Source organism: Spermophilus citellus (genome assembly GCF_964194105.1).
Source record: "Spermophilus citellus genome assembly, chromosome: 9".
NCBI classification, from domain to species: Eukaryota; Metazoa; Chordata; class Mammalia; order Rodentia; family Sciuridae; genus Spermophilus; species Spermophilus citellus.
This window is the reverse complement of record NC_138191.1, coordinates 80,020,275-80,038,806: the sequence shown is the minus strand read 5'-3', so window position 1 is coordinate 80,038,806 and position 18,532 is coordinate 80,020,275. Positions and strand designations below refer to the sequence as shown.

At 33.4% G+C, this 18,532-nt stretch overlaps 1 protein-coding gene across 1 annotated transcript in view; it reads right to left on the bottom strand.

Moving 5' to 3' along the window:
- Positions 1 to 18,532, bottom strand: part of NEGR1 (neuronal growth regulator 1) — an 805,991-nt gene that overhangs the window by 278,012 nt on the left and 509,447 nt on the right. The window contains exon 4 of the mRNA XM_081305503.1: positions 3,918 to 4,049. Coding sequence (XP_081161629.1) covers positions 3,918 to 4,049 — 132 coding nt within the window. The remainder of the gene's footprint in view (positions 1 to 3,917; positions 4,050 to 18,532) is intronic.

The following is an 18,532-nucleotide window of genomic DNA, read 5'->3' as shown; positions in this document are numbered from 1 at the left end:
AGAATAGAGTTTCTCTTCAAATTATAACTCACAAAGCTATTTCAATTCCATATATACAATCAATATTGATTAAGAGCAATAAAATGAAGACCTGCCTTGATCCTGGCCTGACACCATCCTCAGGGAGTCTGCAAGTTATCAGGTGATGTGCGGTTTCATGCTAGCAACAGAGAATGCTGAGCTCAATTCTAAACTTTGGTGGACTAAAGTTTGGTTTTGGCTAATTTCCTTTGGGAAATAAACTTGGTAAAATACATAAGCATCTCTCAATCTTTGCCTTTTCAAGGGACAGTTTACACAAATTAAAACTCTGTGAACTTTATCACGAACAGGAATACATGTGCAATGTTCATACACACACTTATGCACCTTAGCTATCACTTGTATATGTGTGATATCAGTATTATAGAACACAAGTAATATTAAACACAAGGCAAATAAGCACAATCATTGTGAAACACTACTTCATGGAACATTCATAAAAAGCTTTCAGAGTATGATTCAATGAGAGGCAAAAGACAAAACTATTTAAAATTACTTAAAAATTATGTTGGATCCATTACTTAATGAGAGGGAAATTAATGTCATAGCTGGAGCAACATTCCATTTATGACTCTACTTTACTTACCTGAAATGAATTATTTAAAAAGGTAATCCATGTAATGACTTAGAAAGTACTTCCCTAACAAATCAGCAGAGTAAAGGGGACCAGGGGGAGGGAGAGAGAAGGGAAAGGGGAAATACTGGGAAATGATATTGTCCAAATTATATTGTCATATTATATGCATGTATGAATACATAACAATGAATCTCAGCATTATGTGCAACTATAATGCACCAATAAAAATATGGGGAAAAAAGTACTTCCCTTCCATTTTCTCCCACTTTTACCTTTATCTTCCTGTTATCCTCCTATGATAGAGTGATTCACAGAATCTTCTATACTTATTCTAAGTTCTCTGGCATCATAAAAAAAGAATTCAAGTACTTTCTTCAGGTGAAGTAATTTTGCTCCAAACTTTCCTGCTCCATCTTGTGTTGGAAGATAGTTCTTCACGGGACTTTGATACTTCTGAGAGTTTCTCATGCAGAGACCCTGAGAGATTTGTTTTTGATTCTTTTTTACAATCTTAGATGGTAGAAGTAGTTCTCCCTTTGAACCATAAGACAGGTTTGGTTATGGTCCACTATAATAAATGTAATGTCTTCCTCTGTGGCGAAGGGCAGGTTTTCTCATTGCCGTTATAAAGAAACTTAGTGTCCCAAGTTCACTGCTTCAGCTATGGCATAGCTACTATGTAAGATATGTATAGGAGTCAGCTAGTCCTCATCATAACACGGTATACTCATTGGAGCTTGGGAAACTAATGCTAGAAAATGACAATACTCTGGTTATGACTATTGCTCAGAGCACTAACCTGACCTTTGTGTCTGTCTACTGCCAGCATCCATGAAACTAGCAGAACCCTTGTAGTTCTTGATATCTTATTCTTCCAGTTTCTGTCTTTTTGATTTATGGGATGGATTCTCTTCTCTATCCATACCCTTTATAGGACAACTTAATTGGGTTGATGTGTCTTTCTTTCTCCATGTTTCTACTGCCTTAACTTAATCTTCAAAAGTCTGAAGTCCTCAGCCATTTGTGAAAACTGTAAATCAGATTAAATTTTAAATAACAATAAACTAAAGTTAGAGGAAAAAAAGAACATATGAAACAAAGGAAAATGGAGATTATGTATGGAGTATGGGCCCATGCAAATCCATATAGCTTGTGGGTTTTCAGTGCTATCCCTACCAAAGGCATATTTTTAGGTCTGAGACTTTAAGCAGGCTGGGTTGCTGGGCTGTGTTCCTGGCTTATTTGTCAAGTTTAACTCTACTTTTCCATTTCTTAGTAGTCACTGCTAAAAAAATATTACTCCTTAATTATTATCATGTTTCTCTTTTTCCAACCCTCCAGTAATAAAATCACTTCACATATATTCAGGTAAGTATGTCATTAATAAAATGGTTGGTAGTTTTTTCTTATTTGTTACCTCTTATTTCAGAAAGTTCCAGAGGTATGAGCACTAGCCCTCTGTAACAAGAGTCCTGAGAATCAATGGGAACTTGTCAAAATGCAGAAATCTAGGCCATATACTCCAAGGATTCTGATTCAACAGGATTTATGTGAAGCCCAGAAATTCCCATTTATAATGAGCTTCTCTGGTGATTCTACCACGGTTTGTTTGTGGAGCACTCTGAAAAATCTTGCTCCAAAAACTGCTATCCTGATACGGTATCATGCACATTTTCTTGGTTTAACAGAGACAGTTAAACCCCTAGTGTATACATGAGTCACTTACAAATGCTAGTTGATGACAGTGATTTGATCTGGCAGAAAACTCAACTGCTAGGCATGTTCTGAAAGTTATTTTTTTGGCTCATGAGACTGAAAAATGTATATTAATATGGAATAACTACTGATTAGTGTTAGCATTCCTGGATATACTTGGAACAATTCCTCTGATCTGTGGCATTACACAATGTGCAATTATTACCAAGGGTCATATGCAGAAAGATGTATAAATGGAATGAAAAAAGTAAGATGCAGGTTGTATATACTTCTGGTAAAGCATTCTTATCCTAAAGGTGTTTTATATGAAAAAAGTTAAAGGATGTGAACGTTTTTGAAAGAAAGACTAAGGGGCATTTTTAAAGAGTAAAGTCAACTTTAGTCATTATTATGAGACAATAAGATATGCAATAGGATGTTATTAGAAAATTGTCTTATTTCAAGTGTTTTGGAGGCATTTAGACAAAGGGTGTGATTTAATAACATTGATGGTTCTGCAAGTAGCTGACTTATATTCTAACTTTCTAATAATGATGTTCATGGTGTTATGGCTTACATATTAGGTGTCCACCAAAAGCTCATGTGTAAGATAATGCAAGAAATTCAGAGGAAAATAATTGAGTTGTGAGTCTTAACTCAATCAGTGAATTAATCCCTGATAGGGATTAACTGAGTGATAACTGAAGGTGGGTAGGGTGTGGCTGGAGGAGCTGGGAATTTGGGGCATGGCTTTGGGGTATATAGTTTGTATCTGGTGAGTATAGTCTCTCTCTCTGCTTTCTGATCATCATCTAAGCTGCCTCTCTCTTCCATACTTCTTTGCCATGTTGTTTTGCCTCATCAGGAGCCCTGAGGAATAAAGCCAGCTATCTATGGACAGACACCTCTGAAACCATGAACCCCCAAATAAACTGTTCCCCCTCTACAAGTTTTCTGATAAGGGCTTTAGTCACAGCAGCAAAAAAACTGACTAAAACAATGGAAAACATCTTTCTTATTTTTTTCAAAAATTTCCAAGCTAAATACAATTAAACTGTTCAAGTAGTATATAAGCATCACAGCACAGGTCTTCTCCATAAGTGGAGACTATCACACTTTGGCTACATCAAGTCTGAATAGAGCTACACACTTAAACTTCCTCTTGTGTCCACCAGGGGAAACCCATGAGGGAGGAAAGAGAAGGTGCCACCTTCTAGAAACATTTCAATTTGCTCATAATATCAAATGCTGTCTGAACATCCACAAGAATGGGGTCCTTACTAGAATGAGATATAGCCCATGCTTGTATAATCATAGCAAAATGGATTCTACTATCATGTATAACTAAAAAGAACAAAAAAAAAACAATAAAAAACAATTATCTTTTGGAAAAGATATAATTCTGGGGGACTGGCTGGGACAGCTGATGTTACACAGAACAATTTGATCAATATTCCAACAGGTATACTTTTTCACTGTCAGCAGGTGATAGTTACCAATAGACCACCTTTTAAAAAATAGCAGCAGCAATTTCAGACAATATTTTTCCACAGTATTTAATATTTTATCAGAAGTTATCTTGATAAATGGTGATGAGACTTACAGTTTACGACAACTTTTACTTTTTTCACATCTGAGAACGACACATCGTTTTCCGCACTGCATTCATATTCCCCAGCCTGGTCCCTTGTAATTCCATAAATGTCCAAATATTGTCCATTTTCAAATGATTTTGCTACAAAAAAAAAAAAAAAAACACAACAGCATGTTTAATTGTAGTAGCCTGAGGCTTCATTCAAGTAAAACACAAACTCATGACTTCTTACTAGATATTGCTGACAAAACAATTCCAAATGAAACTAGGGAATTATTAAACTCTTTGTTCTCTTGTGTTCAGAGGAAAACTCAGAGAAAAAAATAAAGCAGAAGCAGAACAAGGGATACCAAAACAGCTGTTTCCCAGAACAGGATATACATGTGTTCTTTTTAATTGATTGTGGTCTCCTAACCTCCTCACACATCAAATAGAGCTCTGCACATTTCTATAATTGAGTTCAACAACCTCCTAGCAGTGTAGATGAAATTCACTAATATGACTTGGTACATATTGACTTTTATATAGTGTAAGCTAGCAACTTGACACCTAACCTAACTAAATGTTACTTTTCTTTTGGGGAAATCTCCTACCATACACAAGGTTTCAAGCCAGATAGCTTGATAAGAGTATAAAGATCCATAAAATCATTGCTGCATTTCTGTTTCCAAAATTACTAATGTTGCCAAGAAGTTTAGGCTGTAAACACTATCTACAAGTCACTCAAGAAATTTCAGGAAAAAAATCTTCATGACATCAAAACCAAGAGTTACATGGTTATAAATACAAGAATAGTCTTATTTTTTTTTGATAATCTGAACATTCTACTTGGCTAAAAGCAGTATAGTAGTGAATTAAAAACACAAAGATATAAACACAGATAAAGAACATTCTCAAGTGAATGATATTTGAAATGAAAACATGTTTCTTTGATAACAGAATTTTAATTGAGTTGCAAGCAGAGAATGATTGGGCAGTAAGGACCCTGGTTATGAGAAGTGTGACAAAGGAAGCTTTACTGTGTGAATTTTGAGAGCAAGGACCCTTTCTATCTTTGCACAGGTCTCTGAACATCACATATCAGTGAATATCACAGGGAACAACAAATGAAGCAAGTCTTCCATTAAATGTTCAGTTTCCAAAAGTCAAAGTAATTTTTGTCTTCATCTTACTGGAATTACCAGAACTATTGCAATGACATATAAGTTAGAAAACTAATAAGAAGATTTAATTTTAATGAATGAAACAAAATGAAATTTAGTTATGGCCTTCCAGATTTAAAACCCACATGAATTAGTTAATTTTCCCCTGTGGGTTTGCTTGTCTGGGTCCATGTTAGCTACGGCACAGGCTTTCATCCAGGTAACTATGACTTTGCTAATTGAAACCTCGTGTTTAAATATATGGAATTATTTTTTCCATTTATCTAGCTGATGCCAAATTATAGATAAGGGATAGTTAAATTTCTGAGGAGATAGTTGATATGTAAGCTCACGAAAATAAGTTATCATTACAGTTCAGATTCTTAAAATCTGATTGTTTCATCATTCTTCTAGCTTATCCCAATTCCCTTATCCAACTTCAGCACTGATATAACATTTACTTCCTATTGTCCCCTCTTCTCTTCTTATTTCACTCGTATAATTAAGATATGGCAAGTTTAAGAGTATCTTCTAGTACTATTGAAATATAGGGGACTCATTCTTATTTACCAGTAAGAATTTTGAAATTATAATTAAATTATGAGTAAGAATAATATAAATATACATTAAAGTATAGAGAGCACTAATAAGTGTAGCTGAATTAATTAAAGACAATCACAAGCAAAAAGGTATACTATTGTGAGACTCTGTAAAAATGAATTTATTAGGGTCTGAATTATTTTAGATATTAAAATGCTACTTGAATATTCCTATTTTTATGTACTGACACAATTAAAAAATGGTACCATAAAAATGCATGCCTTTTATAATATGCATATGTGATAAACTATTTGAGTAATAACTATTTTGTAATCCTTAAATAAATAAGGATATATGGTAGATATGAGTGTATGTATCATCATTTTGCTGTTTAAACATGGAAAAATATGAACAATAGCCTTATTAAGTATTTTTATGGTTTGGATTTGCAGTGTCCTGCAAAATCTCACATATGAGACAATGCAAAAAGATTCAGAGGATAAATGATTGGGTTGTGACAGCTTAACCCAATCAATGATTAATCCTCTGGTAGGGATTAATTTAGTGGTAACTGAAGTGGTAGGGTGTGGCTGGAGGAGGTGGGAATTGGGAGAGTAGCTTTGGGGTATATTTGTATCTGGCAAGTAGAGACCTCTCTCTGATTTCTGATCATCCTTTGAGCTGCTTCCTCCTGCCACACACTTCTGTCATGATGTTTTGCTTCACCTTGAGCCCTGACAAATGGAGCCTCCTGTCTATAGATTGACATATTTGAAACTGTGAGTCCCCAATTAAACTTTTCCTCCTCTATAACTGTTCTGATCATATCTTTTAGTCACAGCTGTAAAAAAGCTGACTAAAACAAGTATTAAAGGATAGGAATAAACACAATAGATTTTTAAGTCTACCCAAAATGAATATATAAAATTAAAGGTAACAAATTATAGTTTCAGAATTAAGGAAGAAGCAAAAATGTTTTTTTTTTCTATCCTGAAGGACAAAATGGCAGATGCTGGAAGATAGAGAAAAACTACAAAACAGTGGTATTACACAATCTCACCAATGCCAGGAGCATCACATCCGGTAACTCCAGAAGAGCACCATTCACATCTACTGACTATCTCTGGATTGATGGCACAATCCACCTAATCATATTTCTGAATTCTTCTCCAATCCCACTATAGAACAAGGTCTGTATTACAGCTAGAATTGCCAGCAAATATATTTATGCATTGCATAACCCATAACTCAATAGCTGTAGAGCAAGTGGATGGATATTACAAACAGTATCAATAATATGACATTGATATAAAGACTTTTAGACACAAAGTATAAAAGCATGGTCAACATCTCTTTTTTGTTTTCTCCCACAAGACTTCTGGTACTTTAAGCCATCTGTTGTTTCCATTAACTGTGTAGCAGCTCTCCCAAAAGATAGGCACTAAGCATTCTATTGTTTTTACACAAATAACTATTTCCATCCTAAACTAAACTGCCTCTGTTATCACTCTGATCTTATCAGAAGTGAATTCCAGATTTGAAACTTAGAATTGCTTTGCCAAGGATATAAACCCTGGAGTTCACTATTTGTCTATAATGTGCTTGGCTGCCTCTTTGTATTTTATTGTCCTGTTATCTTTTGTGCTAATTTTTTAACTTACTGCTATGTGCAAGAAAACCACTCTTGTCTTTAGACACTTGGTTAGTTTATACCTCTTTTCCCTTCTCTCCAGTGAGAGGATTTGGGCATAGTGCATCAAAATTACAATGTAGAACACTTCAATTCTCACATGAAATACTACTCAATTTATCCCCCCAAATGGAAGAGGAAGTCCAAGCTTAAAGGATGTAGAAAACCAAATACATAAGAACCATCCATCACCCAAACCAAGACTGCAGTGCTTATGAGAGATGGACATTATCCTAGCACATCTATTATAAATCTATACATTATAAGGTGTTTTAATCACCCATTTATAAATGTGGATGACATGTACACACATTGTGAGATGGAAGTCCTCTTCTGGTCATAGATTTTGACATTGTCCAACAGTGTAGTGACATCTTCTTTTCTTTGTTTCTGTGTCCTTAGCTCAAGTGTAATGCCTGAAACACAATATGTTTTATACTTATTGCATAAATATGTTGATAAATGAATTAATGAATTTCTGTACAGTAAATACTAACAATTAAAGAAGTTGCCACTTCTTTTCAGAGTTATGGGAAAAAAAGAATTTTAAAGAATTGTCATCCTTGATGACATCTTAAAATCACAGGTGTTGACAGGCATGAGAACAACATCTATAGTTATCATAGAGCTTTCTTAAGATCATAAAGACTAACAAAACATTAAATACAATTTTTAGGAAAAAAGATAAGTACTGCTTATAATCTAAACAGTTTTCCTGTGTGCATGTTCTCTTCTGGGCAGTGATAAGATATTTCTCAAAAAATGGAGAACAAAAGAATTTCCACCAGCTTTCAATGATGCCAATTTTATGACCATCCTCAAAAGGAAGCAGAAAAATAGGATAAGCTATCTTTATAACATCTATCTGATACAAACCTGATCAGAAAGAGTTCTATACTCGCCACTGTAGATTTGGATTTTCAGTTTGGTAAGACAACCGAACATTGTTACATCACATAAAAAATTGTTCACAGTAGCCTGATATTTTCCTAGAGTATTATATATTTCAGAAAAAATATTTGCAAGAAAAACCTCTCTTCCTTTAGTTTCTAGGATATAGTTTTCCTCATATCTCTAAGGATATCTCTCTTTTCACTTTTATAAAACCCTTCAGATCTTCATGTCCCTCCATTATCTTCTGTTCCTTGAATCAATATACTGATTCAAGGGATCTTGTTTATTCATTTGCATTTCATGGTTGTCTGCACATTGACAAGCTCCAAAGTGATCTACTTAGTTATATCTGTATTTTGACTCTTAAGTACATATACGCAAGTTGACATCCCTGCTTGCATGTCTCATCACCATGTCAATACCAACCCGACCAAATCCGATTTACCTTTCCTGCTCTATCTGTAATTCCTCTTATGTTCTTAGTCCCAGTGAGAGCTTTGATCATGACCCAGTTGTGCAAGCCGGAAACCTGAGCATTAACAGCGACAGTTCCTTTTATCTCTGTCATCCATCAGTCTCCATGTCCTAGGACTTTTACCTCCTAAGGAATACTCAAACCTCTTGTAGGAACTCCAGTCTCAGTTACTAATCTCTAAATGCACATATGATAAATACCTGTCTGGATTCTGCTTTGCAGACTCATTTCAATTATTTTTCAGAACTTTGCTCATGAAGAGTTATTACACTTTTCAAGATTGACATGTAAAAAAGATATTTTGTTGGGATCTCATAGACAGTTATTACTAGATGGTACTCTGCAACTGAACTTATAAAATATAGTTGGGAAGGTTAATGTACACTTATGAGTGTAATTTTTCCCAGAAGCTTGTTACTCACAAGCATATCTGGTATCATGAAAGTATCTCTTATGTGTATTGCAAATACTGTGTGGTTAGGGATGTGTGTTGTAGAGTTGGATTACCTGACTCAAATCCAAATTCTGCCATTTGTTAGGTATGTGACCTTACAAAAATTACTTAATTTCTAGCTTTCATGTATGTACCATATGAATATAATAATAGAATATGCCTTATATTATTGTCGTGAGGGGCAAGTTAATTACAATTGAAAAGCTTCTAACACTGTGTGACACACATGAAAACAATGTAAAAAATATGTTAGCTATTATTATAATGCACAGGTTTAGGCATGCCAGAACACCTGTAGATTAAGCTGAAGATTGATTACATATTGGAGTCACCCTCTCTTCCTGAATTCTCAAGGACAATGTAAACTTTCTGATTCACTCTCTTGTGTGTGTGTGTGTGTGCCCTCACACAGGAGCTTGTGTGTAATTTTATAGGTATACTTATGTAACCATCTCTACTAGTCATTGGTCCAAAAACAGCATTCAAAGATGCCTTTTGCTTTGGGTTTCTGGTGAGAATTTCATGTTGTGATTAAGTCCTTATCTCTGGCATTCTCCTTATTCAGTTCATCTCTCTGTGGCCTGAAACATCCTACCCTTTGATTACCTACTAAACTTTTTTTTCACTCTTCAGGTATCTACTCAAACAGTACCTACTACAAAAACCTTTCTCCAATTTACTCACTGCCTAGTCTAGTAGATCCCATTACATCCTTGTAAAAACCAAAATAAAATGAAACAAAAAGTTTGTAGTAATTTTATATAGTACATGCATGTTTGCTATTAGTTATTTAATTATTAGCAACTTCAAAAATATTTTTTCTGTTATAAGTCAGTGAAATAAATGTCTACATCTTAGTCCATGTCTAACATGGGATCTATATTTTTTTTACTATATGATTAAAGAAAATGTGTAGAAAGTCCAGATAATGTTGAATTCTATTAGAAAAGGTAGATTAACCTTCTCATTTAATAATTATTAACCATTCTGCCCTAAATAACAATAATAGTATTTGCCTTTTATTTAGTCATTATTATCATTATGTATATAGTATCATGATGAATGCTTTTTAGTAAAATAATTCCTTCAATAAACATATGAGATAAATTCCATTACAGTTAACTTTTTATATCTATGAATTCTGAATTCACAGATCCAACCAAACATGGATTGAAAATATTCTGAAAAACAATTGTACTGGACATGAACAGATATTTCTTTCTCAGTATTCCCTAACAGTACAGTATAGCAAATACTTCCATAGCATTTATATTTACATTGTTTATAACAATCTAGAAATTAAAGTATGTGGAAAATGTTCATAGGTTACATGCAAATATTATGCCATTTTATGGTGGGGGTGGTGGTGGCAGAATTGCTATCCATAGAGGGACCTGGACCTAATCATTCACAGTTGAATTAGAGTTATCTATAAATGGAATCAATAATAAGGGTCAAAGTGGCTAAGTATCTTGCTAATGAACCCAGTGACAGGTATGAAACCCAGAACAAATTCTGAAACCTAAGTGTTTGGTCTATATGTAATTGAAATTCTACATTAGGGTTTTTTTTTCCAATGTATGCTAATAAAAGTGCTCACTATAAGACTAAATCAGGATGCGTATATATAATTCTTGTTCTTAGAACTGTAAAGCATGAAATAGATGTTATTTTCTGGAAAGTGCTATTGGTACTTACCTTGGTTGTCTATGTCTGCCATAACAAATTACAATTACCACAAATTTATTGGATTTCAACGATACAAATGTATTATTTTATAGTTCTTTAGGACAGAAGTCCAGGAAGAGTCTATGAAAACCAAAATAATAGGTCCTCCAATGATATCCACATTCTATTCACAAGAGCAATTGAGCTTATTTGGAAAAAGGGACTTTGTAGATGTGATTATGTTAACAACCTTGACATACAAAACTCATTTTAAAAGAATCTAATCTAATCTAGTCTAATATAATCTAATGATTCTTTAAGAAGAGAAGAGGAAGTCAGAAGAAAAGGTCAAAAGAGGGGGGAATGTAAAGGACTCTACCAAAAATTGTTAACTTGAAAGATTAAAGAAGTGGGGGATGAGCCAAGGAAAGCTGTGACCTCTGGGACTATCCCTCAGCTGAAAGCAAGATATAGATTCTCCTTTTGAGCTTGAAAAAGGAACACCTCCTGTCAACACGACTTCTCTAGTGAGACCAGCACTGAACATCTGACTTACAGAAGTGTAAAGTAATACTTCTGTGCTCTTTTAAGTCTCCAGGATTGTAGTAATTTGTTATAATAACAATATAAAACTAATACAGGGTCTCCCTGAATAAAATCAGTGTTAAAGAGGTACAGGATTTCTTTCTGGGTCTTCTTTATTTGCACATTCAGGGTTTGGGGAATTGTGGTTTTTGCTGTTATAGTACACTAGACCCTTACTTAGTTGGTGACTGTCAGCTAAGGACCATTCCCAGCTTTAAAGACTGTCATCATTCCTTGCCTTGTGCTATCCATCTTCTAAACCAGCAAATGTTGGGTCACATCCTATTACTTTTAATCTTCTTTCTCTATTACATCCTTATCTCTCTGAGCTTCTCTTTGGCTTTTCTCTTACACTTTTAAGCATTCATAATTCAGTTGAGCCCACCATCCTACTCCAAAATAATTTTCTCACCTCTAGTCCTCAATGTTTATCTCAACTGAAAAGAATCTTTTACCACAAAAGGTAGCACAGTCACAAACTTTAGGGAGTGGGGCCTAGACATCTTCAGTGGCCAATATTATGTCTAATACTGTTTTCATTACTCCTTGTAGTTTTACTTGCACATACAAATGGTAATTTATATTTTATTTTCTAAGCACAATAGGAAAAAAAAATACTTGTGGTGCAGTTTATAAAGTTGCTGAGGTCATTAAATTGCTCTAATGTACTAAAGAGTTTCAGAAAAAATGAATTCATTGAAGATGTACTTTATGAAGCAAAATATCTTTATGAGAATGTGCCACAAACATATCAGGTGATATAATTCTAGGAAGTCTTTTTAGAGCACAGAAAAAATATGAAATTGAAGGAATAATGAGAAAAAGATATATTAGGATATAGAAATTATGGAAGTCTACAATCATCTACTGGGATGATTATAACAGGTTTCAGAATAAAAGAAATCATAAGTAAAAAGCTTAAGGTATTGGCATTTTTTTTCATTTACATATTTGCCAGTCTATCACAAAACACTGAAGGAAAGTTCTCAGCTCAGAATTAATTCTTTCCTTCCTGCTTTCCTGTTTGCCTTTGATCCTTCCATCCATGCATTCATTCAATGGATATAAATCACATCAAGATCTCTGAGCAGTAAATAAGATTATTTCATTTCAAAGAGACTCCACCATGTTTTTTTTAATAAGCAGATAATTTCAGTAAAGTCTAATGAGTCCAATATTTAGGGTAAATATATGATGCTATATTACCATAATTATGCTATCACAATCTAAAGGAAGACTCTGAAAGTTGAATTCTTGACTTTACCATAAATCTGAAAAATAGGGTTCAACAAGTAGAAAATGATCTGTAAGTGACATGGGTGCCTATAAGAAAAAGCCCAATGCTCTTTAAAGAAACAAAACAAAATCTACACGTTCAATGATGAAACAACATAATTTCTTATATTCAATAAAAATTGCTAAACATTAAAAGAAGCAGGAATTTATGAACAATAACCAGGATAGAAAACAGGCCACTGAAAGATAAATATAAATGATAGAAATAATGGAACTATCATACAAGGATTTAAATCTAGCTGATTATCATAACTGTATTCAAGTATTTAAGAGAAACATGAATATCATAAGCACAATGGATATCAGAAAACACCCAGTGAAAATTCTTAACATAAGTACATAAAATACATGATATGAAATATTAATTAAAAAAATTAGGAGCAGATTAGACATGAAGAAAATATTGTTATTTAACTTAAAGATATAGAATTTGATTATATAGCATTTCCAAAATGTAGCAAAGGAAAAAAAAAAAAAAACACAAGAAACAAACAAACAAAAAATAACAAGCCACATAAACAGAGCCTAAGTGATGGGCTGAACAATATAAAATGGTCTCATGTTTTGATATTGGGATCCCATAATTGGCACAGGAAACATATTTTTGAATGAAAAAAAGGGCTAAATGTATTCTGAACTTGATTTATACAATATAATGGCAAATCCAGGAAGTTAATGATCACAAAGCAAGATAAACAAAAGTACAAAAAGCATACACAACACCATCATAAACAAATCATGAAAACCTAAGGGAAAGAGAAAATCTGAAGATCAGCCACAGGTTTAGTACATGTTTTTTACAAAAAGCAAAAATAGTAAATACTGCCGACTGCTTGTCTGAACCTATGTGAGCTAGACAGCAATGGAATGATAAGAATAAAAGAATAAAGGTCTAAAATCAGTATTGTAAGCTTCAACTTAAAGAAGATAGAAAATTAAGAACAAATAAAATACAAAATAAACAACAATATGAAAAAAATAAAGAATGGGAATCAGTCAAATTTATAATAGATGGATGTTTTAATTAGCTTTTCATTATTATGACCAAAATACCTGACAAAAGGAACTTAGAGGAAGAAAAGTTTATTTTAGCTCATGGATTCAGAGGTCTCAATCCATGGACGGACAACTCCATTGTTCTGGATTCAGGCTGAGGCGACACATCATGAAGGAAAAGAGCCCAGCAGAGGAAAGCTGAAATGAAAATGCACTCTTCCAGGACATGCTTCCAGTGACTCACCTCCTTCAGCTAAGGCTCACTTATCTACAGTTACCACCTACTTAGTACATTCAAATTAGGCTTGACTGACTAGGTTACTGCTCTGATAATCTAAACATTTTACCTTTAATATTTATGCACTATAACATAAACTTTTGGGAGACACCTCAGATTCAAACCATAACAATAATGAATGGGTAAAAGTTTTTTTAAAAGTCAATCATTTAAAAGTTCACTAAAATCAATAAAAATTATCCAGACTGATAACGAATAAAAAGAGAGATGGCACAAAGTTACCAATATCAGAAATAAAAGAGGAAACATTATTATAGTTCCAGAAAGATGGAATGGAAACTAAATAAATACTGAGAAGAAACTACATGGCACTTAAATCAATAGTTTAAATGAGCAATAATTTTTTTAAAATGATGCAAATTTCTGAACTTAGAAAAAATAAACAATTGATTCTTCACTATATTCAAATACAAGAAACTGAATATGTAATTTTAAAAAAGTCACCCACACAGAAAACTTTAGAAGCTTGTGCTTTCAAGAAATAAATAATACCCAATCTACGTAAATTCCTTCTGAAAATGGATAAGTAAGGAAACTCTCCAATTTATTTTATGTAGCTTCCATTACACTATATCAGAACTAAAGGGAGATGTGTGTGTGTGTGTGTGTGTGTGTGTGTGTGTGTGTACGCACGCGCATGCATGTGTGTAAAATATCACTGATGAACACAGAATTTAAAAAGTTTAATAACTTTTTAGCAACAAATACAACAATGTATAAAAGTAATAACAGACCACAACCAACTTCAATTTATCTCAGGATTGAAAAGGTGACTATGAAACTAAAAATATGAAACAATATAATTTACTAATATTAACAAAAACAAAAATGTGAATATTTTTACATTCAGAAAAATCATTGAAAATTTTCATATTCAATCAAGAGTAAAAGTAAACTTGCAGAAAACTGGGATTTGAGAATTTTTTAAACTAACAAAGACTTCTGTGAAAAAAATTCACATCTGACTTAATATTTAATGATAAAAGGCTAAATGCTTTGTCACTAAGCATCAAGGAAAGTTGTTCACTCTGAACAATCTCTACCTTATACATAGATAAGGTCAACATTTTTCATTGACCAAAGAGTGGATCATAATTCTTTAAATATTCTTGAAGAAAATAGAGAAAAAACATCTCTGTAATTTGAATTATGCAAGAAGATTTTCAGATATGACTCTAAATGCATTAACTATACAAGAAGATATTTATAAACTGGATTTCATAAAATTAAAGAAAATTTTTGCTTTGGGAAGAACACCATGAATTAAATCAAAAGTCAAGCCATGTTAGAGGAGAAAACTTGGATAAATCACATATCAAAGGACTTGTATTCAAAATATATTTAATTAATAACCCTTAAAATTTACAAACATACAACTAAGTTAATAAATAAGCAAAATATTTAAACAGATAATTTATTAAGAAGTAATAATTTATTACTCAGAGGGATTATGTTAAACAAATGATGCTGCACATGCTTAGTTCATTAGGAAAATGAAATGCAAAAACCAAATGCAATTCCATTGCACATGTATGAAAAGGGCTAAAATTAAATGAGTCAGAGACTAACATTACTAGGAAGAATAACTGGAAGTCTTCTTTCTGGTGGGAATGTGAAATGGACTACAAATTTGTGCAGCCAATATGGAAAGCAGTTTGGAGATTTCTTGGAAATCTGGGAATGGAACACCATTTGACCTAGCTATCCCTCTCCTCGGTGTATACCCAAAAGACTTAAAAGCAGCATACTACATGGACACAACTACATCAATGTTTATAGCAGCACAATTCACAATAGCTAAACTGTAGAGCCAACCTAAATGCCCTTCAGTGGATGAATGGATAAAATAAAAAATGTGGCATATATACATAATAGAATTTTATTCAACAATAAAAGAGAATAAAATCATGGTATTTGCAGGTAAATGGATGGCATTGGAGAAGATAATACTAAGTGAAGTTAGCCAATCCCCAAAAAGCAAATGCTGAATGTTTTCTCTGATATAAGGAGGCTGACTCATAGTGGGATAGGGAGGGGGAGCATGGGAGAAATAGATGAATTCTAGATAGGTAAGAGGGGTGGGAGGGAAAGGGGGGCAGGGGATTAGCAAAGATGGTAGAATGTGATAGACATCATTACCCAAAGTACATGTATGAAGACATGAATTGGTATCAACATACTTTATATGCAACCAGAGACATGAAAAACTGTGCTGTATAAATGTAATAAGGATTATAATGCATTCTGCTTCATTTATTTTTTAAAATCAATAAGAAAGAAAGAAAGATATGTCCATCTACAACTAAATAAAAAAAGAAAAGAAAAAATAGTTTGTTGGTTTTTCACAAAATTAAACATGTTTACAAGGTCACTCACCAATCTCATTCCTGGATAAATTAAATACTTAACATTTAAACAAAAACCGGCACGTGATTACATTAACTTTATTGATAATTGCTAAAACTAAAAAAAAAAAATCCAATGTCTTCAAGCAGTGAATAAGTAACCAAATTATGGTACATCCATTTGCCAATAAATATGGTATCTTTGCCAATAAAACTATTCATACAAGCATATATGGATGCATCTCAAATACATCTTACTAAGTGAAGGAAAGTAGACCTAAACAATTATGTTATCAGTCTGTTTATGTGGCATTTGGAAAAGGCAAAACTATCCAGTTAAAGAAGAGTAGATTTTTGCCAGGTGTTAAGGGAGGCAAGGCTCATTGACTACAGAAGTGCAGCATGAGGAAATTTTCTAGAATGAAACTGTTCTGTATCTTGACTGAAGTAGTGAATACATATGCTTTTTTCAAAAGCCATATAACTATAAACCACAAACACTGGCTTTTATCCTCTATCAATCTAAAGACTAAAGCATGCTGATGTACTACTATACACCTCCTAACATGGTAGAAATGAAAAAATTAATGTATCAAATGTTCATGAGGGTGCAGAGCACATAGCACAGCTCCTTCCTAAGAAATCACACCTCAGTCCTTTGAGGCCCATAGTGGGGAGAGGTTTTTAGGAGGATTTTAATTGGCTCTTGGTTAATCATGTTTTAGAAGTTCTACAGAGGTAACGTGAATTACAACCCACTTTGTTATTGCTTGCCTTAGGATTCACATACAAGTTCATTTTAACACCCTATTGTACTAGCTCTGTGACTTGGGGCACTGTTTTGAGCAATATACTCTGTGCTACATGATCTGCCCACATAATAGAACTTTGACTTCTCTGGTGTTTAATTTGTATCGTAAATTCATATACGGGGATAATATTCATTAAGAATTAAATAAAGGGAATTCATCCATTTCCTTAGCTATTTAAAATTTTATTTTCAAAAGAAGCCAGTACCTTATTAAATAGTGACCTTTGACTGCCTTATTTTGGCACCTCTAAAAATTACCTTTTCCAAATTTGCTTTGATATTATCCTATCCATCTTCATGGGGGGACATTATAAGAAAGAACATATAAAACTTCCTACCATCTTTCTATCAGGTAAGATACTGATGCCCTCCTCTGCTCTCATCAATGCATTTGCTTACAGGGAGGCCACAGGAAGGAACTACTTGTGCATGTTGGTAATCATAAAAACTATACTTCTGACATCTTAACTTCCTTTTATTTTGTAACCTGTGGTCCTATAAATAAATTGTTTCTTTTTCTATCCTATGCTGCTAGGAAACTTAAAGCCAAGGTAAAGAATAATTTACTTTTGATTTCTCTATACAGACCAGTGTTTTGAGGATCATTAAATACCATGTGGTTAGATCAGCCATCATAAATAAAAACATAAAGCCAAAGATAGACTGGAAATAGCTAAATTAAATATAACAGAGCAGAATATGTTAAAATTAAGGATATGAGATTATTGCCTATTGGATAGTACCATGGAATTTTTTGGATCTCACTTTGCTTATAAGCAGAAATATCTGCTTAGCAGATTCCAAGATAAGAAGCCTGGTGTCTAATAGAAATGCCATACAATTACAACCCAACCTGTGGATCACCCAATAACACTGAAGACACCAACCATGAAAAGCTTCCTAAAAACCATGCAGCGTCTACTAGTATTGTGTAAAACTATACTCAATGTCTAAAACTACTTTAATTCTCCAAAGAAATACATTTTATAAACATGTGCTCTTACAGTAACATTGCTTTAGATACTGTTACTGGAAGAATTATGTCATTTCAGAAATTTATATATTGATGTCTGAACCCCCAATATCCCAGAATGTGCCCATATTTGTTTATAGAATCTTCAAAGAGGTGATCAGGTGAAATTGAGGTTATGACTGGTATCCTCATGAGAAGAAGAAATTTGGAAAGATAATGTGAGGACACAAAAGATGCCATCTACAAGTCAAGGAGAAAGATCTGGAATAGATCCTTCCCTCACAGCATTCTGTCAACATCTTGATCTTGGACTTAGTGTGTTCGAAATTATGAGAACATGAATTTCTGTTGTTTAAGCCACCTAGTCTATGGTACTTTGTTTTGGCAGCTCTAGAAAACTAATGCTGATATCATATGAAAACAGCAAAGGTACTGTTGGCCATTATAACATATTAGT